The sequence below is a fragment of the Ochlerotatus camptorhynchus genome, unplaced genomic scaffold, assembly GCF_037179485.1.
Source record: "Ochlerotatus camptorhynchus isolate MF236.1 unplaced genomic scaffold, CSIRO-AGI_Acam_v1.1 ptg000268l, whole genome shotgun sequence".
Classification (NCBI taxonomy): Eukaryota; Metazoa; Arthropoda; class Insecta; order Diptera; family Culicidae; genus Ochlerotatus; species Ochlerotatus camptorhynchus.
In genome coordinates, this window is record NW_027040758.1 from 2,215,870 (window position 1) to 2,242,083 (window position 26,214).

A 26,214-nucleotide genomic window follows, 5' to 3' on the forward strand; every position below is an offset into this window, starting at 1 on the left:
GTGCTAGAGTTAGGTTCTTGAGAGGATTGGGATTGTTTATTCGATTCCTGATTAGTTGAGCTCTGTGCTGACCTTTTGGGTGTGTGCAAAAGACTGTTGTGCCTTTTATTACAAAACCGGCAATTACGTTGCTGCGCTCGAACAAAAACCAGATATGATAGATTTTTAATATCAGTACAGCTTCCTTATTCACAATTGTACCCATCATCACCGTCCTCTCAGCACCCCTATCTACATCGACGGAACCGTTGTCCCGTAAAAAAAAGACAGTTCGCGTCCTAGGGGTTCGTCTTGATCAGCATCTGACTTTCACTGCACATTTCGATGACGTCAAAAGCGGTTGTAAAACGAGACTGAATCTTCGCTGGACGGTACCGTTCTATCGCTCCCTCCCTTAGCTCCGTCGGTAAGGGGCCTCCCTTAGCTCAGTCGGTAAAGGCGCAGCTACAAAGCAAGACCAGGCTGGAGGTGGCTGGGTTCAATTCCCGGTCCAGTCTAGGAATTGTTCGGGTTGGAAAATTTCTGAACTTCCCTGGGCATAGAAGTATGATTGGACTTGCCACACAATTATACCAATGCAAAAATGGTAAAGGCATCGAAAGCTCTCAATTAATAACTGTGGAAGTGCATCTAGAACACTAAGTTGAGAGCACGCAATAAGCTTATATGCGATATGCAATAAGCTTGAAATGCAAAGAAGAAGAAAAACCATTCTATCGCTGGACGGCACCCTGACAGTAACCACCCGGCTCCGTGTTCTCGAGTCGCGTCTTTTCTACGACATCGAAATCATTTGTCTCGCCCGCGATCTGCTAATCTCCAAATTCGCTCCCACGTATCGAGAAGCTATCCGTATTTGTTCTGGTCATCTTTTGTCCAACCTGCGTGGCAACCTGCATCGAGAGTGGAATGCTTCCTTTTGACCGACTGACCACACAAACTATCTGTAAGCGGGCAATAAGTTTCGCCGAGAAGACAGTTGGCCCTGACGAGGGAGTTTTCCTTCTCACCGAGGCAAAACAACTCTTTTTTGCAACTGCCAATCTGGAGCTCCCCCAGTGTCCAGGGTTGTTGCTTCTGAAATCTCATGCTGGTAGACGCTGCTGCCCAGTTTACATTATGCTGGTGTGCTTTTTTGCTAGCGGCTGGCTCGTTTGCTAGTGAAATAGCATAAGTGTAAACACCCCATCGATAACTTCCGGAGAACTTTGAGATTTAAGCGTAATTGCTTTTAAAAACAAACATGTCAATCGCTGATTTCTCGGGAATAAAAGAACAATATCGTGAAAAAAACTATACCAAATGATAGAGAAACCATTCATCTTCCTGTTTGTGTTGTTGTTTTTTTTTTATAGATTGAGCTTTAATTCACGAGAAACCGTCAAATGAAGTGTTTGTTTACAAAAGCAATTACGCCCTAATCTCGAAGTTCTCCGTTTGTTTTGTTTATTTTTAGAAATTTTTGAAATACCAAATTTGAAACTTTCGATATGGAGTGAAATTGATCAACTCTTCAAATCGCTTCCCAGTACATTCATAGTTGATGTGCTTTATAAGTTACATAGGTTTTCCTGTTTCCGAATCAGACGATAGAATTCTTGTGCATAGGTAGTGTATTTTTAGCAAACATAACAAGATAGATTTCTTAAAATACACAGTTGCCCCTAAATGTAGGTAATTCCTTAATAAATCTCTATAAATTTGACGAAAATTCTAAAATTTCTTGATAGGGGAAATGGCTCAAATGTTGGCCTATGGATCTAAGATTGAGCCCATCGCTAAAAATCTGATATTTATAAATTTTATCTAGACGAACGCGTCATTGGGGCGGTACTTATGGATATTTTTGGTCGCTATTGAAAATTTAGTCGGTAGCTGATTTTATGTATGGGTCCAAATTAGGGGCCCTTAGGCACTTATAATTTGAATTCAATGACACTCAGTTTAGTCATAAAACCACTTCATATGAAATACCACGTTCAGACTACAGACTACATGTTACAAAATCGACGAGAAAAAACTGTCATCAAGATAGGCTCATTCAAGGGTAAAAGCCCAAGCAAAATGTGGGCGGAAGCGAAGACAACAAATCAAGAAGACTGGCAACTTTGCCAGAATCCAAGCGACAGATACAGTAGCGTTGCACTTGAGTGAAGGTGGAAGCAACGCATAGAAAAATGAGCAAATACACAAACCCTTCTTCTGAGGATGTAATCTTTGCTATCAGATTCGTTCGAAGCATTTACCTGTGAGCGGCAAACGACGCGATTGTACCTCCCGACCAACCATTTCGTTAAATTTCTTTAATTTTCGATACATCGATCTTCAAAAACTTTCATATGAAAAATCGATAGCGATCGTCACAATTAAATGAATAAATGTAAAGATACTAAAAGCCTTATGAATCAATTATAAACATCTTTATTAAAATGTTGCTACTAATCGTTACCTATGTAAAAATATCGATCCGTGTTGCCAGATCAAAATATCGATTTCTCTTGTCGGATCAAAATAACAATACACGGTACTGATATTTTTGGGATTTTTTTTTTATCTGCATAATTGCTAGGTTTCGATCCCATGCCATCTAGGGTGTACAGATTTCGTTGTTGGTAGCTAATCTTCGGGTCTACAGCTGCTGTTGATGAGCTTCTTAACGACTGGCAATCACGCTCTAGTATATGGTGTTTTGAAATTTATGTACATCTTTTCAAGCATGAATTCAAACATTATTTGTCATATCCATAACAAAAGTATCAAGTTCCCTCATGTCAAAATGTCGAGAATTCTACCACGCTTGCTTTTGCTGATTCTTAAGAAATGGCCGAGATCGTATCGACGTAAACTTAAGGTTATACTCTAAGGAAGCCTTAGCGTGAAACTTCATAAGCACAAATGTCAGCTTCCACAAAACATACAAATTTGAAATTGCTACTCTCTGTTTGTAGTAGCACAGCACATTTGTATCATCGTTAATTAATTGTCCGGCAGATCATTCTTCTCTCGATGAAGAACCAAATTTGTCGATAACTAATATAAACATTGCAATCTGTCATCTAGTGTGTATCAAACTCTCTTTAACCAGCGATGCAAATCGATAACAAGGAGATTATAAATGTGCATCGATGGGAATCTTTATTGTTTGATGTTCTTTGTTAATGTTCTTTGCCAAAGTTTAACCACAGACAAACAGACATAAAACTAAAAAGACAATTCTTCAAAAATATCATCAAGCGTATTTTGCATCCGCACTAGCACCATCTATCATCCATATCCCCAAGCATTGTTTTGCAACCGGACCATCCCTCGTTCACGCAATTTTTTCACTAGTTGCTTTTCCCCTGTTCTGTCAACGCGTCAGCTGTGTTGACTAAAAACAAAACAGATAAAAGTTAGTGATGTCGGTTCTACGAAATTTTCCGTAGATCTATAGAATTTATTGAATTCTGCAGAAATACGGATCCGTATTGCATCACTTAATAGTGCCCTTTCTGTATCAATCAATGATATTCATGGTGAAGTATTCAACATCAATAACTGGTAAAAGTTGATTGAATATTACAGTCATCAACATGATTTGTTCTCGAATTCTGTGTACATCGTACAATGTAATATTAGGAACGGAATGACTTATGTGCAGCAGATGTAATGTTCAACAATTTTTTTTTGTGTATTCGTCAGATGTGGTATGTGTCTCCAGTGGGATGCCTTGACCACTTATCATTCTCAAGAGCTGACATCTACTAACTAGACTTTAAAAAGAACTGGCATCACTGATAAGTACGAAATGTGGTGGCTTGCTCAATGCTTCGGTGGCGCCACCATGACAAATGCAAGCACATTCCCAACTAAAACATTATTTGCGATGATTGTGATTGTGAGTGTTATGTCTGTTTGTATGTGGTTTAACGTTACGATGGTATCAGTATTCAAATATTTTTACATGAGTATTTATAAAGAAAACTATAGTCCTTGTGACACCTCGAAATTAGAAAAAAATTAGTATGGCAACTTTATAGATTACTATCATGCGACCGATAAAGAAATTATCTTAAATGTAAGTATCGATCAATAAAGGTTTTTAAATATATTCATCGAATTAAAAGAAACATGAAAGTTAGGAATTACCGACATTAATCTTTATTTTTGTATATAGAACTTTGCAGAAGTTTCACGAATGGTTGGTTGGGCTGTCTCATAGCGTATGTATGAGAAAATGGAAGAGTTGTCAGTCTTCTTGAGTTGTTATCTGCGGCGGAAGCGAAACGGAAACGGAAAGTTTGACAGTTGTCAAAAATGGCATCATGCCCAACTGAATCCGATTTGGTTCTAACTAGTTTTCAATCTGACTAGTAGGCTTACTTAGATCGTGTTTTTCCGCTGCCGTTCCGCTTCCGCTATCATTGCGCTTGGGTCTTAAGTCACTCTGCCACCTTGTGTCTGTGTTTGTTGTGTTTCATGTGTGTTTTTGGGTGTCGTAAGGTGTTTCTGTGTGTTTCTTCGTGTCGATCGATAAAATGTGCCTACTGGCAACTATATCCTCAAGCATAACAAAACGCTGAAAATGACGGATCCCCCCCCCCCCTCGACTCATTCGCGCTTTGCTTAATGCAAAAAAGTACATCTGGTGGGAGAATTATTTGGAGCAAATCCTATCCCATCCCAGGACACCAGCTTTCGGAGTGAGACCAGAAAAGGAAAGCCAGCTGTATCACCAACTTGCTGCACATCTAAAGTGCTATCGTGGTCGTGCAGAGGAATTGGTTTATCGGTAAGAGCGATGGAAATGTTGATGTAAGTATTTTTCTTTTAGAACTAAGAACTTAATAATTGAAACAATCTCTATACAGCTCGATGAAATGCTCATGCAGTCAAAATTCACATCCTGAAAACCAGTGGAATTATCAAGCTGTGCGACCTAATCCGCAACGACATCATGGAATTGGAAGATCGCGAATTTTTCAAAATATCAACAATCGAATGTAAACATTATTAGCAGTGGTGCCAGAATTGATTAATACATTTGCTTATCATGCGCTGGAAAGGTTTTTATGGGTGTTTTAAGTGTGCCGAAGTGTGTTTTTGTGGGTGTTAGGACAAAGTGGTAGAGTGCCCCTTGGCTTATTACATGTTATAAAACATGAATACAAACTAAGGCTGTTCGCAATGCTGTTGTATTTTATAAGGACTGTTTCAATTTGAAACTAGAACAGAAACGCACCTCTCGCAATGCTGAGTTGCAGTTTCATTATTCGAGCACTATTTTGCACCAGATTTGCAACTGCTCGACTATTCTGTTTTATTTCTGAGCGAGTTTGAAACACGAATGGAACTCTGTTTCAAATTTCTTTGGATGTATTTAAAGATGTTTCGAAGAGCTTCACAAAAAAAAACGGAGAACTTCATAGATAATAGTAATGTTTATGGAACATGATGATTACAAACATCTTCTAGAACTATGCGTTGCGCTGATCGTGTTGCAGTTTTATTTTTGACAGTTTCAAATTATAGAATTGTCGAGTAGTTTAAAACAATTTTGAAACTCAGCATTGCGAACGGCCTAAAAAATTTGAACAGATTCAACAAATTCAATGAACCTACACAAAGAAAATTTCAAAGATTGTTTTTATGTGTCCCACACATGATTTTTTGCAATGTGATCAACAAATGATATCTATGTGTCGGACACATGCTTAATATGTGTACACATAAAAACCACGTGTGACCACACATACTATTCATTTGACACATAAATTTCATGTGTACTTCTGAGTGGATTCTGTTTATGTGCGATCAATTGAAAATCATGTGGAATATTACATGGAAATTCGCCAATAAAAATGTGTGGAATTTTTTGAGTGTACTTTACGAAAATTCTCTGATTGATGGCTCAATTCCCTGATAATCCAAGTAGTCAAAACGTTTCGCACGAAAATTCGAACACAAACGAACACACAAGTCATTCAAAAATTATCTTACTTCTCTTCCTGATCTCTGATCGCTGAAAAATCAGTGATGTTTCATTTCGATTAATAATTAATAGATGAATTTTTGACCGATGTGCTGTCATTTTTTCCACCAATACAATGAGAGTGCAGATCCCTTTTTAAACGATGGGTGATGATCCTCTGGAGGTCAAAAATATTAGATTTTTCGGAACGTTAATTAATTAATCGATTATTCGAATAAAAATCGGGCATCACAAGATTACTGTGAAACACAATTTCGACATCCAACGTCAATGTCTAATGAGTGGGCCCTACATATTTAAATAATGAGACAATTAGAAAGGGGCCGGAGCCAATCACTAATGACGTCCTCACGGTAACTTTAAAAAAACACGAGTGTGTGATGATTATCGTTGATTGTAGTGCCCATATAATTCTCCATTTTTAATGTGGTGGTGCTTGTTAAACTTTTTAAAATGAATGAATATATCCTAAAATTTTAAAATTAGTTTTCTTTAATTTAATTTAGTTTCAATCTGCGCCACCGTTGTAGATTTTACATTGAAATTTGCCAACATGGTTAACATAGTCAAGGCCAACTTATGTTTCTTAATCCCACGGTGACAAATTAAAATTCTAAACAAGTTTAACAGATGATCGAAAGAGGTTATGAAACAGATTTAAAAATCATTTGTGGTTGTAGAAAAAAGCAGATGCCCATTTATTTCACTTAGTCCAATCACCACGGCTGACCTTCATCCATCAGATGCACATCTCCAATCGTGGAAAACTAATCCCATAATTATGTTTACTGCAAAACAGGCTTACGCGCGGCGGCCCCGACCAGGCCAGTTCTGAACACAAAGCCTGTCTGTCTCGAAACCATCTCTTAATGGGTTTTATTTGGGAAAATTTTATGGTTCTTCGCATGAACATAGACGGGAGAAAGTGAAACGCAACCCAGCAAGACCCTGCGATTGATGTTCGGTGAAGGGAACGAACAAAACCGACAACTCTCTAGAGCGGGAATGGATCCCATAAAAATAATATTCTTACCGTTCTACAGGACCCCTCAACCTTCGAACGACGATGCAGACGGCTACGCGACGGGCGCCGAGAGTGGAGCGGAAGACAGTTTTTACGAGGCACTTCGTGGCGCGCACTATCGCGCGCCGTTATGGATTATGTTATGCTGATGTTGATGATGATGATGGAGCGAGACAGAACAACATTCGGGTGACATTTATGCGTGAGTAATTAAAATTAAGGGCCCGGACGTAAATTTTCCGTTTGGAATTTGAATGAGTGCTAACAAAGGCGACAGCTGTCAAAATTTGTCAAACTTTGTTTGTGGAGAATTGTATTTCGAAAAAAAAAAAAAATCGCTTCAGATTATAGCATGCCATAAAAATGCGTTTTAGCTCAAACGATTCGAGCAGTTTCTTGGGTGTGTTAACATTTAGCTTCGACTGATGTGAACATAGTGTAAAGATAGTGTGAGGACAGAACCGATAAAGCGAGAAGCATGAAGAGAACAAAGTGCGACAAAGAGCGCGCGAGAGAGAGAGAGAGAACAAAGTGCAAAGCCCCTCGTATTCACAGGCGAGGGTCAGCAGCACGCGATGCGAGTGAGAGAAAGAAAGAGCGTGAGCTAAACGTTTCATGGGGTGCGTGAAGAATCGAGAAGAATGGGAAACGTAAACTCGAATAAAAAGCAGTAATGGACAGGACAGGAAAAATCGAAGGGAATTATGATGATTATGCTTGTATGCGCGTAGGTGCAGTGTGGAGCGGAGCGGATAAAGACGGGTGGAGAGGAAGTAAAGTACAGAGAGCGAGTGCAAAAGAGAAGTGAGTGAGAGCGTGAGTAGGCAGCGGCTCTGAAGAGGGCTTCGAACGAGGTAGACTTGGTAACGAACTCGGCGAGGGTTGTTTAGTTCTATTCGAACGGTTCTCGAGAGTGGTCCGGATTTTCTTTGCTCGCGAAGTTTGCGTGGATCTACGGATCCTGTCTGGCTGACGACAACGAACGACGGGTACATCGGGTAAAAGAAGACAGGTCTTGGCTTCGCTGTCGCCGCGTACGCTGTTCGTGTTTGAGAACAGAAGAAATTGAAGAAATTATGAGTTGAAGCTGAATAATAATAAGGAGGAGGAGAACTGTGCTCGAGGAAAACAAGGAGAAGACGACGAACGCGACTACGTCGGGGTCCGGATTGGTGAGTGCGTGTGTGATGAAAAGAAGCTGTGCCCTGCTAGTGAAGCGAAAGCGAGTATTTCGGAAATATGATAAAGTGAAGCTGCTGCTGGAAGCCAAATATTTAGAAGAATTGGTAATGTTTGAGTTAACGACAACGAAAAGCATGAAGCAAGTGTAAAGTGTGGATGTGTATACAAAGTTCAACGTACCCCAGTGATAAATCGGCGCAAAGTTCCTAACAATTTACAAAACGAACGAAACTCAACGAAAGCACAACTCAACGATGTCGTCAAAGGGTAACATCCTGGCCTCGGTTCCGACCGTAAGCTGTGCCATGCTGGTGTTGACACTGCTGCTGGCAAGCACGGGCGCAGGAGCTGCAGTCGAGGAGGGTGCGGTGGCACCGCCAACAACAAGTGGCGATAAAATGTCATCAGCGAATGGTTCGGGACCGCCCCGGCTGTTCCATGCCATCTTTCAAGGCTCTTCTGCGGCTGCAGCAGAGCTCAAGTCATCATCATCATCGTTGGAGAAGATGCTGGCTGGCTCTAGCCGAAGTGCCGGAGCAGTTGATAACAGTACCAACGACAATGGCAGTAACCACAAGAATCGCAGTCGGCAGTGCCGTCAAGGTTGCCTAGGAAAGGTAATTATAATCTCATTAAGTAATGGGGCATTCGGGCGCGGGTTGAAGATGGGATGGAAAGTTAGGATGTTGTTTCTTTTTCGAGGGCCCTGGGAGATTATCGATCAATCTCGGAGCCGTAGTTGCAGTCTAACAAAAAACGGAAAACTGTTTACTGACAAATCGTTAGTTTGGTCATTTGAATCTGCACCTGTAGATTACGAACTTAGCTTAAATTGTTCTCAAAGACAGTGACGAGAAATTCCGACTAGAAGAATGAAAAATGATCATCAGGTAGGAGAACCTGATTCGAGGGAACTTGGAGAAAAGGGCAGACACTCGGAAAGGAACAAAGATTAGACGTGAAACGCAATCCGGCTGCTTGACAGATGATTTATACCAATATGGTGGGTTGTTGTAAGCATTTCGGGGTTTCAACTGCGTCGAGAAGAACGCCAAGAAGTGAGAAAACTAGATTTTTGAAGTGCACTTGGAAGAGGGATGAGATGGCCTGAGAGGAGCCAGCCACTGGGAAGCGGGGTTAGACTACATGATTTTGCTATTTTTCCCGAACGAATTTCGGCGTCTTTGTGTGCGATGGTAATCCGTGAAACTCGATTTCTGGCTGCCTCGGATGCTGGCTGCTGTTGTTGTTGATGTTCTTGTTATTGTTATGTTGAAAGCGGAGACAGGGGCAATAGATAAACATCTTTTGAAGTCTGTGAACAGCCGTTACCTTTTTGTTGTTGTTGTTGTTGTTTTTGTTGCTGCGTTGCCGGATCGAAGGCTCGGAGTAAATCCGTTGATCAGCAGATTGCCACTAAGATGATGCTCCGATTGGATTGCTTTTGTTTTGATTGTCCTTCTTGCCCATGGTTCACAAACAAAAATCTGGTCATATTTGCCAATAACCAGCGAAAAACACACATATTTTGTTTTACACGAAAATCTTCTTGTAAACAAACGACATCAGAAGAGTAAATATATGCCCTCCGGGAACATTCACCGCTCACTGTGACAGTAGTCATTTCACACTTACTTCTCTCACCTTCGTTTCGGACCGGTGTGCTTTGATCTATTTGGAAATTGCGTGTACAAAGCCCGGCTCTCCTCATAAACGATTTTAATTCGTGGAAATTTAATTTGCCTTCCCCCTCCGCTCTCCGATTCCACCGCTCTGTGAATCGTTCGGTTCAAAGTGCACCAGAAGAAAGTGACAAACCCGTCCGTGCAAAATTGAACCTTTGAGCGAGCGCACACCTGAATGAGCAGCAGCGGCACGGTAATCCACACTAATTTCACGCCGAATGACAGTGCTAAAAAGCGAAAATGGAGACGAAGATTAAATTAGTTTCACCTTCCCATCCCGTTCCATCATTGTCGGTCGTGAAGTTCGGTTGGGAAGTGAAAAGGCGGCAGCTTGTCAAACGACGACGACGACGACGACGAAGGCAGCTGACAGTTGTTACGCTTTGTCTGGACGATGCCCTCACGTCTCTCTCTCTCGTCAAAGGTCTTCATGAAGAGTAGCTGAACCTGGAGGCTGCTGCTTGGGACATAAATCATTTTTATTAACCTCAGACGAAGCGTGACTCACATAATATGGATACTATTTTTTTTTGCGCACTGTCACTGAGGGAGCGTGGTCCGGTCTCGCTTATCATCCAACAGACGCACCGCCTGCATTTGATGTGTTTTGAGTGTCGGACTCGGTGCTGCCATGGCTACCGCGCAATTTTATGTTTATATGTAATTTATCTCAATATTTTGCATCCTTATTAGTGCAAATGATCCGTCTCATTGGGTGGAATTGGTTTCGATTACCTTTTGAGGTTGGTGCGCCGACGGGGGAAATGTATGACAAATGCGTCACGTACGGTGCTGCCATCTGGCTTCACCAATAACGGTCTACTTTGACTTTGATGCAGAATTTGCATCTGGTGTTTCCGCACAAGAGCGGTGTGTAGCAAGCAGCTTCTTGGCATCAACCTCGGCACATTGTGATTTCATTGGTTGTGTATGTGCGCCTCTGCACGTGTGCAAATGTCACTTTCAATTATTCATTTGCGGGCTAAGCCCTGTGCTTGTACACCGCAGGAACTTTCTCGTACGACTTCCTTCTTCACCATCCATGGCTTGGAACGTGAGAGATGTACGCTTTCAATTACTCCAATTAATTAGTGGTAACAGCGAACGAATTTGTTCCCGGTAGTAGTTCGATCTACCGCACCACCACCGGCAGCAACCTAACCTACAATTCTGATACTTTCAATTGTGGTTTCGGTTGAGTTCTGTCTCATCGGTCACATCGACCGTCGACGAACGGTTGGTAGGCAGGTACGACTCGGGCGGACTCGTTAGGAATGCTGACAAATCGCATGCGGTGATCTGACCGCTGTTACGTTCTATATGTACTTACGGCGACAGATACATGCGATTGCATGGCCACTGCCCAGTTTTCTGTTCGGAGTGTTCTGGGCTGCATAATTACACATCTTGTCCGGGTGTAGTGTGTGACAGCTGCTCGGTTTGAGTTTGTGGTTCTCCTTTCGGATGATGGCACTGCTAAATGGGGCTGGATGACTAGTTTTGGGGGCCAGTGAGGAGTGACTTCTATCAGGTGTTGAATCGATGGTTCCGGTTGTACGGGCTGATAGGAGGTTTGGTAGAAATGCTCTGTTTGGTTGGAACATGAAAAATGTAATTATCCGTCCGTTTGAACATGTGGCTGAAGACGAAGATGGTTTTTCATATTCAGTCAGTTTTGGAATGTTCAAAAAAAAAAAAAATTGTGCAGATTAAGTACTTTCCTAGAGGCGACAGTGCATGTGAGAAATGGAATTTGGAATGTTTGACAGCTGTTTTTGTTTCGTTTTGGCTTCTCTTGTTATTTCTATACAATGGAATTTGATGTTTAACATCTGTGCATTTCTCATTCTCGACTGCAACATGGATGGTTACACTTAACTGACTCAGCTGGTGACTATAGTGTCCCAGCACTGAGAACGATATGTTGCACGAAACGAATGAAGGCAGTTTATCCTACTTTTTTTTCCATTACGTACCAACTGGAACATTGTCTTGAAGTTGGTTTTGTTTGAGAACTTTTTTTAAGTTTATTCCATTTCTGTATTCGAATATCTTGATAATCATTTCAATAGATCCTATCTGCATTGATCGATTATTTTCGTCGATTTTCTCTTTCAATTATGAATGGATGAAACTCGTACATCACTACACTGTACCAAAACATCATCCTCCTTCATTCATTCGAATGAAACCTCAGACCATTCAAATCGAAACATCGAAATCGCTTTTTCAAATGATAGCTGCAACCGGATTACGGGTGTTCTGTAATCAGATGATACTCCTCTCGAATAGGAGATGAACGTTGATACGAGAAGCGATCAGAGCAAATTATTCAGAAGTGTCTTAATGTCTCAGATACAGAAGAATGCCTGGAAAGTGTTGCGTGGATGGGTGCCATGCCACATAAAGTAAGCTTTAATCATTTTCCTAAATATCTAACGGTGCGTGATAATATTCGAAGAGAACTGTGGATTGAAGCCGTAGGCATGAGAGGAAGAGACATTTCCAATAGTTTAATATGGTATATGGTTGTTCAGAATCGAGCCCGCTCGGGCATTCACTTCGTCTATACTCGAACGGATCTCGGTAACCGAGTGAACCAACTCGTTCTGATTTCGCAGCAACGCATCAACTCCGTGACGGGGAATGGTGCTCCCGAAAGCGATCTGGGGTGTAATCAGTGTTGTTTACTTTTCATGGAGTACGAACCGTAGATAGGTAAATTTGTTTCCATTACGTTAATTATTGCTAAAGCTAATGACCATTTCCTAAAACAGTCATTCCAAATATATACATGCTTTTTAAAGTGGTGAGCCAAATTTTGACGTAAAACTACGTCTGTGATTTCTATATGGAGGTACACTTTGTGAAAACCGAAAATGGAACATGTAACAAAATTATGAAAGATTTGGAACGTTAATAACTCAGCTGCCCCTGAACCAATTTCACTAATTTTATCACCACTCGTTCAGAAATATTCCTGTACATCTGCGTAAGTAAAGACTCTTTTTCATTTTTCAAAATGTCACTATTGAAAATTGCACGAATGCAACTATTGCTATGATAGTTAAAATAATCACCAATTGCCTGCGAAAAGCCATTTCCCTAGCGCATATTTCAAAGTCGAATTCCTTCCGATCTCACCAAACGGTGTTTATTCAATCACCGCGTGGTGAGTGGTGATGTTCTCCAGTTCACAACGAAAGACTGCCTGCAAGCAGCGAGCGGCAGCCTACATGACCATCCATAGAAGGAGGAAGAAGTCGCACAGCTATTGATCGGAATCAGTAGCTCTTACTGAGTCGCTGTGGGCCATATATGTCAAGTGCTAAAGAGTATAAACCTTCTAGTCTTAGAGTTACCTCTATGGTATTTTTCATTTTGCAGTTCGAGCTTCCTCTGGTAGTCCTGATAATCCTGGCTTAGCTTGGTCTGATCCTGATCCTGGGACTTTCTCCTTGGTCTGTCCGGGGATATGCTGCGACGTGCTAGGGATGTTGAATGGTTAAATTTTCACCTGTCACTTTTGAACACAATTCAATAAATCATAGCCTTCTACAACTGTGCCATAACAATGGTAAGCGTCTGTAAAAGATAAATCAGCCCTCGGCGAAACTATGGCGAGCAAGGGGTAGGTCACTTCGCACACCAATCGTGGGTCATCTTTTTTGTCAGTGAGCCCAGGTGTGTCGATTGTGCCGGTCATAGAGTGAGCTGCGATTGTTTGTAAAATATCCATCCCGGCAACCCGGTATTTCTGACCCCTTGAATGTTTTGGTTTGAAATCGCAAGGATAAATCGGATCAAGGATGACGCGGGAAGTGGCGGGTGTTTGAAATTTTGGTGTTTTGCGTTCGTAGGATAATAAAAGTCCTGTGTTTTAGGGTTTTATATTGCCCTCAAAGGCAGACCAGAAAGCTAGCCTTTCGTGATGTCAAAAGCAACATTCTATCAGCAGCCGGAAATAATTGGTCCCGGTGGGGAATATTGTTGGAGACCGACTATACACACTAAGATTATTTTACCGAAATCTGTGAAATTTTACCGAAATCTCAACAGCTGAGCGTTCGGTAAGCAGTTCGATGATTTTTCACAGATTTCCTGTAATTTTTCACAGATATTCGGTGAAAAATTACTGGAAATCTGTGAAAAATCACCGAACTGTTTACCGAACGTTCAGCTGTTGACATTTCGGTAAAATTTAACAGATTTCGGTGAAATAATCTTACTGTGTAGAGGATGATGAATAGACTTCTGTAGTTTGTTTTGTGTGAGTTGCAGCATTATTTTAATTAAGGATATTAATGGGGTTCCTGAATATACAGTTAAACTGCACGTAATGTTGTGAACAACAATGACAGTTGTCCAGCAGTGCTCCCATTTTATTTACAACAATCCAATGCATACACGATTAAGCCGAAGGTGTGCCGATGGATCTGCCTAAGTTGTGCCGAACCTAATTTTGACACAAAATGCTGAGTGACTTACCCCTTGATAGCGAGCATAAAAAGCTGGATAGGTCAAGATTTGTGTTATTGTGCATTTCACTCAAAACTGGACTAATAAGCGCCTTTTTCACTTATTAAAAAGTGTGATAAAAGATATGATGCAAGCAATAAAGCTGTGTTCCATTTGGTGAATTTTCACTTACATTTGACAGATGGAAAATTTTCAAATAAATCTGCTATTGTACAAGACATACTTTTGACAGACCACCCTAATAATCAAATACCATAAACGAACTGTATCCCAGATGGGTTAACTATCCTACAAATGGTTCGGATGAACCCCGAACACGTCGTTAAGCTTTCTTTTATGGTTATTTTTATTAGGGCAGGAATCAATTTTGACAAACACCATCTCAAAAATCGGATGATCAACAATATAGTGATTTTCGAACATTATAACTTATTTTCGAAGCGTCAAATGTAAGTGAAAATTCACCTAATGGAACACAGCCTAAGTGCTCCCATGACACCAATATGATTTGCATTTTAGGGGCAATCCAGTTTCAGATGCAATCAAATCCAACTAAAATGACTCCCACCTCGGTTTAAAAAAATTAGAATTCTTTTCGAAGAGCCTCATTCAAATGCCAATATTTTTTATTGGTCGTAATTTCTGAATGTCTAGCGGGTTTACTCAAAACCAATACTGCTTGGGTGCTTTTTAAGATAATGAGGATGCTTTTGATAACGTAGGTTTGGATGTCATAATCGAAGCTGCGCGGTATCCTGGGATACCGTCTATTATTACCAATTGTATTTACTAGATGCTCATGAACTGAAATCTCTTCTCGACTCTTCATCAAGCAGAGCTTTGAAAATTGAGTTTCTGTGGATGCCCTCAAGGAGGAGTCTTGTCACCACTTTTGTTGAATCTCATTGCGGATACGAACTCAACAACTGCGGGTTTCTTATCTCATCCTGATGGTTGGTTTGTGCATAAGCACTAGACTGATGCAAAATTTGAAATTTTCGCTCCACAGTGTTCAAACGGTTTCAAATCGGGTCCTGATTAGCCTCCGAAAGTATAAACTCATTTGATAAGAAACTGACTTGGCACAAACCATTTGAAGTTTATATGGAAATTACTATGGGAAAACAAAACTTTTTGTTTATTGTCTTCTAACCTTTTTACATATTGTACTGTTAACAAGTTCTATTGCTGTTCTTATGGGAATTTTTATCAGCTACAACTTTGCACAAAATCGTTTTTCAGCCAAACGTCAAATTAAATAGTTATTAATTGTTTCAGAGATTGATATTCCTATGACAAGATTAAGCAACTGTATTGTGGGCAACACTGTATTCTGCAGTGTGACATAGTAGTCATGATTTTTGTCCTCTATTCTACGCGCCAAATACCAATGTTGCCTGCTGAACAGTTGATTGAGCATAATCATAAGACATCAGTGACTTGAATCAATCATAATTTTTGTTCCTTACATTTGATCGAAAAGTGGTCTTCAACAATGTTGAAGCTGAGAAATTTTCAACAAGCTTAGCTATTATTTTCTAAAGTAGAGTGAACTGGTGAATTTTGAGATAGATATGAACCGAAATTATGGTTTCTCCATAGTAATTCCCATATAAACTTCAAATGCTTTGTGCTAAGTCAGTTTCTCACTAAATGAGTTCAAAAATTTGGGAGGCTAATCAGGGCCCAATTTGGAACCGTTTGAGCACTGTGGAGCGGAAATTTTAAATTTTGCATCTGTATAATAAGGACTGTATTTGATCTTATGTAGAACACTACACTACTGTGTAGTTGAAGGTTGATGTCACCTTGTTGATCTTTCGGTTAATCCGAACAAAACATCTATTATATGATGTAGGGGATGTAATGTCGGCCTAAATGCTCCTAATTTGGGCCCATACATATATTCAGCAATCGACTAAATTTTCAATAGCGACCAAAAATATCTATTACTACCGTACCAATGACGCGTTCATCTAGATATCTAGATGACAGATAGAAGAGATAAGAACGGTTCGGTCTAAATTGAGCTATCTTCAACGGAGAATTCTTTACAACTCCTACTGCCGCACTCGAAGCACAGAGAACAGACATCGAAGTCAAATTCCTAAAGTGTGTAAGAAATTTAACAGCTATGTTGAATGGACATTTGAAACTAGCTATCGTGGTGGCGCTAGTGTCGCTGCCCATCGACGTCGACGACCGGCAGACGTCATATTTACATAAATGTCAAAATTTGTGTGAGCAAAACATTGTTTAAAACCGATCAAAACAAGCTTAATTGTAAGTAGGGTAGAGCGCTACTTCGACATAATCGCCCATTTCCGTTCTATCGATCAGAAAAGATCAATAATATCAATGATTTCACCGTGCACAAATCAATAATAGGTTTGTTCCGATGCGTTAGTTCATTAGCTACAACATAAATCCTGTTAGAGCGCATTATATGAATATTTACGCTCATTGTTCTCAAAACAAAAGAAGCGCTCCTAGCGAATCCCCTTTTTCTACGTTTATCCGTAGGACGAAGAAAATCTAATGGCGTTTCAATGCACTAGGACGGAATTGAAACTCGTAGAACGAATTTAGAATCAAGAAGCAGTGTTAGATTTTAGACAATATCTCAACAATTTGTGACTCTTTATCAAATGCAACGGTACATATGGAAAGGTGAATCAATTTGCAAGTCATCTTTGATAGAAATATTCCATTTTTTGTTTAAACTCGTTCAGAAAAGAGAGGTAAAGCGCAGGTTGTGCTTAGTAGGACGGAAATTAGATCAAAAACCCTATTTGCTTTTTGTTTTGTTTTACATCGATTCATTCATAAACATCCTTCCAAATTGTAGGTGCAGCCACTGAATAAATCGCTGCGAGTTGCCCGAACTACAGGAGATTTTCTTCTCACGTGGAGTCCAAGCGCTAGCAACGAAAAAATTATGTTACGACCACTTCCCCCGGAGGCTTTTCAAATTCCTCTTTGAAATTTTTTGAAACAAATCACTGTTGCAATAAATTCCACAGTAACTAAAATTTCACCGCTTAGTTTTAGTCTTGTTTGTTTTGAACTGATTTGACAGTTAGTTGGGTACGGCGAATAAGATCAACCCAAATTTTAGTTCAGTTTACTCATTAATCGCAAACTCGAGTGGCAACATTCCGTATGGCAGCGCTAGTGTTTCTAACCTATTTTAATTTGAATTCTTACACACAATTTTTCGAAACATTTGTTCAAGCTTGGATGTCTGTTCTCTGTGCTCGAAGGTCATTTCGATGTGACGCCACTACACACTCACACGTGGTACAAGATGCATTGTTTTGTGCATACCAACTCTGGGTACTAGGCTTGTATTTTTCTGATTGTTTTGGAATTTACTTCAGTATTTCATTAGTATTCCTACAAAAGTTATCATGAGTTCCTCAAAATATGCTTTAGAACTCTCATGGAATTTCACTTTTAGTTTCCATAAAATTCTCACAGGAATTGCATTGGAATATCCCACTAACTCTCTCAGAACACCCTTGTAAATCTCCTGAGCATTTACCAGGAATCAAAAGGTCATCAGATTTATCTTGAAGGCATTCCATAGATTTCACTTGAAGTTCCCCTCAAGATTAAAATTGAATTTCAGTCAGAATTCTTTTAGAATATTTTAGAATGCCTCAAAATTCTTCAGAAATTCTCTAGGTTCAAGGTTCAAACGAAATTCAAGAATAATTAATATTGTCTTCCCATGACATTAACATTTTTCGAAGATCTATTATATTGAGAGTTGGTTGGAAATGCTGTCTAAAATGAAGCTTAAGTGTGATAATTTATTAGCTAGAGAATGATCTTAGAATAGGCTAGGTGGATAGTTCCGTTAGAGTACGGCAGTATGAAAATTGAATAGAAGTTGAAAATGAGCGAAGGGCCATTGACAGTACAAAGTCATACGCACACCTTTTGCCCAACCCGTACGATGTACGCGGAGATTTGAAGAATGTCTTCAAATCTACAGGCAAAAAGTGTGCGCCCGCCTTTGCTCATTACTGTCTGCGGCTGTGGAATAGTTTTAGCGACGTTTCATCCCAAGTAACAATTTCGGTTTTATAAGGGTTCTGTAGACCATGATTTTGACTTGTAGCATGCTTTAAAACCTCCATACAACTTGCAATGTTACTTGGAATCACTACCTAATGGCCGTACTCTAACGAAACTATCCACCTACCCTCTTCTAAGATCATTATCTAGCTAGAGTTCAAAAGATGTTTCTTTTGGTTTTATTTATTCAGTTTTTGATGAATACTGATGAATGTGGGCGTCTTAGTGGAATACCTGTATAAAGAGAGAGAGAGAGAGAGAGAGAAAGATTAGTAATTTCCATTTAATTCCACTACCCTATTTGCTTATCCTTGACAGATCCGCGTATTTCGTCTACAATGTGCAGACTTCTTCAATGTCTTGTACTCGAGTATTAGTACAAGACACTGAAGAAGTCTGCACATTGTAGACGAAATACGCGTATCTGTCAAGGATTAGCAAATAAGGTAGTGGAATTAAATGGAAATTACTAATCTTTCTCTCTCAGTTTTTGATATTTATTCACTATGAAATACATCCACTTATCTAAATATGTTAACGAGTCAAACTTCGTATTTGCTTATTAAATTCATTGCTAGAGACAATGAATCTGGCAACGCTTACATTGCGATCGCTAGCAATGTAGTAGCACAAACGAAGTGACAGACGACTAACTGGCGAAGAAATCAATTAAAATAGTGTGGTTTGCTGTAATAGAATTTTCTTAGAAGCTTGTGCCATCAGCCTCCAGATGGGGTAGTATTTTTGTTTTGATGTGAACAAAGATGATTTTGTGTGCAATGATCTTTGACAGTGTGCAAAGAGTGCATCATTTTGTTGATTTTCAGTTTTGAGTAGAGTGAAAGTGATAGAACCAAAACATTCTAGTACATTTGGTGAAAATGCTAGTACAATCCAGTAGTAGTGTTTCCGTGCGGTACACTGAAAACATGCAATAGCAGTTTCGTCACCAAAGTTTTCGAGTCTGTACTTTCGTTTGTGGTAGTAGAGTCGCAGTGGTTTTCTTGGTGTTTTATTGAGTTCACCTAGAGATTTTAAAACCATTTTTTTAATCTAGTGTATTCGATTGCATGAAATTGTGGAATATCGCGAAGAACACAAGTTGGTGTTTTTGATACGGAAAGTTTTCGTTGAAAAATCAGGAAATACTTGGTTTCAATTTTCGGATGACTACCTGTTTACTGCGGATTCACCCAATGCGTTTGTCACTTGTGAGCAAGTGTGAACCAAACGATAGCTAAACATTTGGACGCAACAAATGCAATTACTATTCTTATATATCGTCAACCATTGTAATATCATAAAAATGATCCATATCTTTTCATAACACATTCTTATGAATGTGTTAACTCAAATGCAAAACCGAACAGGCTGAGTGATGAAAGTATAAAAACCAGCATAGTTTTGATGACTCATGACTTTGGCCAAACATGTATGTGAACAAACTTTGATAATGAATGAGGAAATCTGTGTTGCACCCTCTAGTTGGCTCATCTGCTCAAAAAATTGCTTAGGGTCGTCAAGTGGGAACCGTTGAGCGATCGGTAGGCCATCCATCGCACTGGGGCCTCTTGCGATGAACAAGTTGAACTCGTGAATCTCCGTGCAAAACAAATGGAGTGACAGAGAGTCACACGACTCGTAGAATAGGCCTAGGAGAGTCACGTCACACGACGTGACTATGGTCATCTCACGAGTGACATATAGTCACACGATTCTAAGCACACGATAAGCAACAATCAATACGAAACTATCGATTTGAAATTGGCTCACTACTTGACTAGCCTATTGGTCCCAAGCAAACGATTAACGTACCCCATTCTAGTCGAAATTCTGGTACTACACAATGTTTGTTTTGATTCGCTATGAAAGTTTGACAGATAAAATGTGGGGTTAGTGGATTTTCCTATGTTTCGAGGGGTGAATCGATTAGCTTGGGACCGAAGAAAGTACCAGAGCTGAGCCAAAAAGTTGAGCACGTTATTTTGGGACCTTCTAGTCTTAGAGTTACCTCTATGGTATAAGCCTGAATAGCAAGAAATAATTTCTCAGTGGAAAACGAGACAAATTCCATACTGGAAGATCCTTGGCAAAACCGATATTCGAACCTGGCCGAAAACCCCTATGATAATACTTTTGTCTTTATTGATTATTCGGTACTGGGCCATTAAGCCGAAGTACGTTAGGCTGAAGGCTTTTAGACTGATGTACATTTATCAGTAATTTTACATAACAAACTTGTAAGCGTAGCTCGACTCTCATAGAAAATATCCTGCCCTATCCTTCGTTCCAAATGTAAATTTGACCATCGCATGATGAAGGATATTTTTCCAGTCGTTCCCGTTTCGGTTATGGCTTTGTTGTACGTTTTGCGCACCTGTGTCAGGAACATCTCCACTTGTAACAAATAAGCTGTAATGAAGAGCAACATTTTCAAGGGATTTTTGGACGAAAGAATCTAATCTACTTACATACAGTCACTCTTTCCGGAAGTCCGCTCGAATACCGTAGAAAACAGACTTGTTCAACATTTCTTCTGCAGCCGGCACAATTTAGTCACCGTTCAGAGGAGATTCGTCTCTACAGAGATATGTACTGCGAACATGCATAAACTGACGTTCAATGTCTACCGGTTTGTTTTTAAACGCCTGTTTACACCAAAGGAAAACTCAACGATTTCGCCGATCGCAGATTTTCGAAATGTGGTATGTCACAATCCACGAACTTATTGGGCTTCACATTGGAGTAAACAAAGTATTCATCCTTAGGGTTGGCAAAACGTCAACGCTCGATAGTGATGACATTTTATATTATTTTTTTTTGCATTCTACTTCTCAATGTGTGGCCTAACGTGCCGAACAGTGTGCCATGCTGTGTTTCGGCACAATGTGCAGAGTTGATTACCCCTTGGTTCAAGCATAGAGGTAACTCTAAGACTAGAAGGTCCCGAAGAAACATGCTCAACTTTTTGGGTCAGCTCTGGTACACTCTTCGGTCCCAAGCTAATCGATTCACCCCTCGAAACATAGGAAATTCCACTAGCCCCTCATTTTATCTGTCAAACTTTCATAGCGAATCAAAACAAACATTGTGTAGTACTAGAATTTCGACTAGAATGGGGTACGTTAATCGTTTGCTTAGGACCAATAGGCTAGTCAAGTAGTGAGCCAATTTAAAATCGTTAGTTTCGTATTGATTGTTGGTTCAAGTAGTTCTCCAATGGCTTGCAAAATAAAATTCACCAAATACCGCAATATCCTAGTCTATACTAATGATGATGATTAAAGAATATTCAAAAAAGAAGAAAAATACAATTTGAGTGGCGGTGTCTTGAGCCTTAATGTCGAATTTCACTGTTTCTACACTAAAGTGACTTTCACCATAAATAAGTGCTGACAAATTAAAAGCTGTTTTAAACATCAACATTTTTAGCTTTGTTTAGATCATATTCGTTAGATCAAGTCATATTTTTTTGCAAATTTTTGAAATCATTGCGAGGATAAACACAGCGTTTCTGTTTTTTAAACAATTCAATAAATGTATATACGTCACATTATCATCTCACGGCAGCCTAGTAGATACCATGGCTCAAAAGAGTACTACCAATCTGTCACAAATTATTTCTGGATTACCTCTTTTGACAACTGCACTAAATTAAATGTAATGCTCAAAAACACTATGTTGAGAGTAGGCGTGCCTTGTAAAACCAGCCATCATAGCGGCCATTTGAGGCTTCTATCATTCTTGTCCTTAAGAGTGTCAATAACATGTTTTGGATGCCCCTATGCTTACATTCAATCATCATGATAATAGTTTGGTCACGGCTTCAATTTCAATGTTTCTGAACGTAATTCAGCTCTTGAAGGTTTACTGATCATTACACGGAAAGGTTTAACCTCACTTTCTTTGGCGGTTTAGAGAACTTGTGTAGACAATGTATTTGAATTTAAAATTTACGAACGAATTTTCCATCCACGTCTTCCAGATAATGATCTTCACGTGATGATCCAAGTCTTCTAGATTGTACTTTCTTAAAAAATCCGCAGAAGGATTTCCTCTAGCTGTAACGCTACAATCCCGATCATTTTGAGAGCACAAACTGTCATAGTGTTGCCACCGAAATAAGTCAACTAGTAACCATCAAGATTATATTCCTGTCGCCATCGAGCAATAATCCATTCGTGTGGAAAACCACGTACCGCTATCATAAAATATTCCCGACAGCAACACATTTCATTTGGTTAAAAAGGGGCTTAATAGCATCCGCATTTTAGCAATCGCATACAATATTAGTGATAACAGCAACACTTACTACTTCCCGAATCAAGCTCTCCTCCGCACGCTCTGATTCACCCCACTTGACCCCATCAATCCGCCGCCTTTTCATCATAACGGCCTCCATCAATCCAACTGAAAGCCTCCGTACATGACGGTGCGTGAGTGATTGACTTCCCGAGCTCGTAATTTCCTTATCGCTCTCCGCTTCTAGCAGTTCTAGAGCCGGCCGCGGTCCGTCGCATGGGACGGGGACCACCTACGAATCACATCTAACCTCAATCATCGTTCGTACTCATTAGCTCACGGAATGGACTTTCTGAAACAGCGCTCAGCGAGTGTGGTTGCGTTGTGTATCATTCCCCATATGCGAGGCAATCGACAATTTGACGCAGCATCTCTGGGTCTTCTTCGCTTCAAGAATTCCAACCACGTTCCTTCGTTCGTTCGTTCGTTCGTTCGCGTGCGTCCGTGCGATTTCGTCTCTCAAAATTGATGGAATACGCACCTCGTTTGGCAGTGCGAATTTTCGCATGATTGACAACTTTCCTCCACCGATCGTTTTAATAATCTGCTTATATATACGGTTATTCCGCGCGCCAAATGGTGTTTCCTTATTCAGCATTCCGAGCACGTTTTTCTCTCTCGTCGTGAGTGCCTTCCAGAACCATTCGCCCCGCTCCGGGTTCGGGAAGAGGTTAATCCGTTTCGTTTACCTTTGCACCGTCGTTGTCAGGTGCTGCCATCTGTAGGCACCCTTTAGTAGTAGGGGACGCACATTTTGCTAGCGCAAAAAAAAAATAAGAAGAGGGATTGCACCACACGCCCCCTTCGGAATACGAATCAGAATATGTACCGAATACAGAAATCAATCAAACTTGGAGTCTCCGCCGCACGCTTTTAATTCGTTGTGGATGCTGACAGCTTTTCGATCGCTGTTCGTCGTTTCGGTACGTGCCCGGAAATGCGTGCGTGAAAATTTTCCGTAAGGGCCGCACATCGCCGCACCAGAGTTGCCGGAACTATTTTTCGAATGTCGGTAGCATCCGTTCGAAATAAGAGATGAACCAGCCTGAGGCTGAAATTCTCTCCAATAAAGATGTCCTATCATCCGTTCAAAGATATAGGTATTTTTAGATATTTCTTCTAAAATTAACTGGTGGAATTCGAGGGTGGTTCATAGATGTTAGAGTTTTTTTTTTAATTTTACTATAGTGACAATGTTAGGAGGGCGCAATACAGAACGGGTTGATTGTTACTGTTTGAAAATACCTATGTTAACGAGATTATTGATTGATTGCATTTCCTGTTTTTATCCTTATTTACTTCCTGCCATCTGCTTTTTTTCGAATTTAATATTTGATTGCTTTTTTGGTCTTTACACAGGTGTTTCATTGTTATTGATTCGATTACAGTTATTACTTGATTAACACTACACCACAGACAAACAGACGGTATCACTTTCTTCTCAATCGTCATATACGCATATAATGTTCAATTTAAGTATTATTGGTTTCGCGCATCCCTCACCACAGCGCTGGCGTCGGATCACTTTGAAGTTTCTAGACATTCTATCGAACTTGTATGCAACATTGTTTGAGACTTAGAAAACAAGATTTTTCCGTGAATTGCTGTGAGTGTGAGTTTCGTGACTATATTTTACGGAACATTTGGTCTGTGGTAGGATCGTCAGCTGCTTGAAGGGGATATATTCACCAAATTTAAGTTTTCAATATCAGTCAAACGGATCGCTGATCAGCAAGCCAATGCCTTACTGAAAAACAGCAAATGATATTTTTGTCGAAAAATGCAGCTAACATAAACGGCTTGCTGTCAAACTGTTAGCATCACAGTCGCAAGTATACTTGCATTCGTCACCCTCCAACAGGCTTGCAATTGCTCATTACAGCTAAAATGCTATTTTTCGGTATTATGAAACAATGGGATACTATAAAGATAATTTTTTTATTTGTAAGATGCAAGAAGAGGAGATAAAGTTTGTATATGACATATAAAATTTGTCAATTTTGCTTTCAGAAGGTCACAACTAGCGATTTTATGATCGCTGATTGCTCGCTCATCGCATTGCTCATCGTTACAGCTAATCGCTAGTTGTGACCTTCTGAAAGCAAAATTGACAAATTTTATATGTCGTATACAAACTTTACCACCTCTTCTTGCATCTTACAAATAAAAATTATCATTATCCCATTGTTTCATAATACCGAAAAATAGTATTTTAGCTGTAATGAGAAATTGCAAGCCTGCCCTCGAATATCTAGAAAACCTTAGAAAACCTTAGATTCACGTACCTACTTACATATTGTAGATGTCTCCACCGTACGTAAACAATGGGGTCAGCCATCGTTGTTGGTTCAACATTTTTCACATCAGAAAACATGCTTTTGTTTCACTTCATGTGGACGTCGAAAGCAAGCCAAGAATAAATTTTGAGTGAGACGTATTACGGATGTTGCATTGTTTTCCTTAGTCTGGTCTGGTTAATTCGCCGGTGGTATCTGGGACATGCCCGGAACTGATCAATGACCGCGGTGCTCGAAATGGCCAGAATTGATTTGGTTATCAAATTTTGAAGTAATTTGTTATGTCATCTGATAGGTTTTATTCCTCACCGGTCAAATTTAGTATCATCATAGAGGTAACTCTAAGACCAGAAGGCCCCGAAGAAACGTGCTCAACTTTCTGGCTCAGCTTTGGTACTATCTTCGGTCCCAAGCTAATCGATGCACCCCTCGAAATATAGTAAAATCCACGAACCCCTCATTTTATCTGTCATACTTTTAAAGCGAATCAAAACAAACATAGTGTAGTACTAGAATTTCGACTAGAATGGGGTACGTTAATCGATTTACTTGCGACCGCAGCTAGGTATATCGCATCCTCGGTTCATGCGGTCTCCACTAACATCCTCTGATGATGAATCCCACATAATTGTAAGCGAATCTTACATCCCTCGGTTGGGTGTATGTTTTGTTAAAAATGCATAGAAAAACCTGAAATGCTGCATTGGAATTTGAGTGTATATACAATGGTTGCTATGATGAGTTTTCACCGTTTGTTCTCCAGTTTTCAAAATGACGTCCAAGCAAGAGGAGCAGCGTGTCAAAATTTTGCTCGCGCGGTAAGAGAATCCGACGTTCTCACACGCCAAGTTGCAAAATTGCTGAATGTCGTCAAGTCGACCGTGACAAACGTTTTTAAAGTGTTTGGGGGAGCGTCTATCGACCGCCAGGCAGCCTGGAAGCGTTGGCAATCGTAATCCTGACGTGGCAGCGACGACGAAGAAGGTGGCGGTGAAATATTAGCGGAATCCTAATCCATCCGGGACGTCCCTGGCAAGCTCAAAACGAGCCGGGTTGTCGAAGTTTAAGAAGGTGAAGGTGGCGAACCGAGAAAACTCGTCGGCAAAGCAGCGGTCCCGAAAGCTGTATACGAATCTGCTCACAAAGTTCGACTGTGTCGTCATGAAGGCGGGTTTCAAGCAGCTTCCGGGA

The 26,214-nt window shown here is 40.2% G+C and overlaps 1 protein-coding gene across 2 annotated transcripts in view; it reads left to right on the forward strand.

The window, feature by feature from the left end:
- The first annotated feature begins 7,872 nt into the window (after nt 1-7,872).
- The window catches only part of LOC135705521 (uncharacterized), a 34,112-nt gene continuing 15,770 nt past the window's right edge, over nt 7,873-26,214 (forward strand). For both annotated transcript variants that reach the window (XR_010517845.1, XM_065227297.1), the window contains exon 1: nt 7,873-8,794. Coding sequence is in view for 1 of the 2 variants with exons in the window: in XM_065227297.1 (XP_065083369.1) it covers nt 8,432-8,794 (363 nt within the window). In the remaining variant the exon portion in view is untranslated. The remainder of the gene's footprint in view (nt 8,795-26,214) is intronic.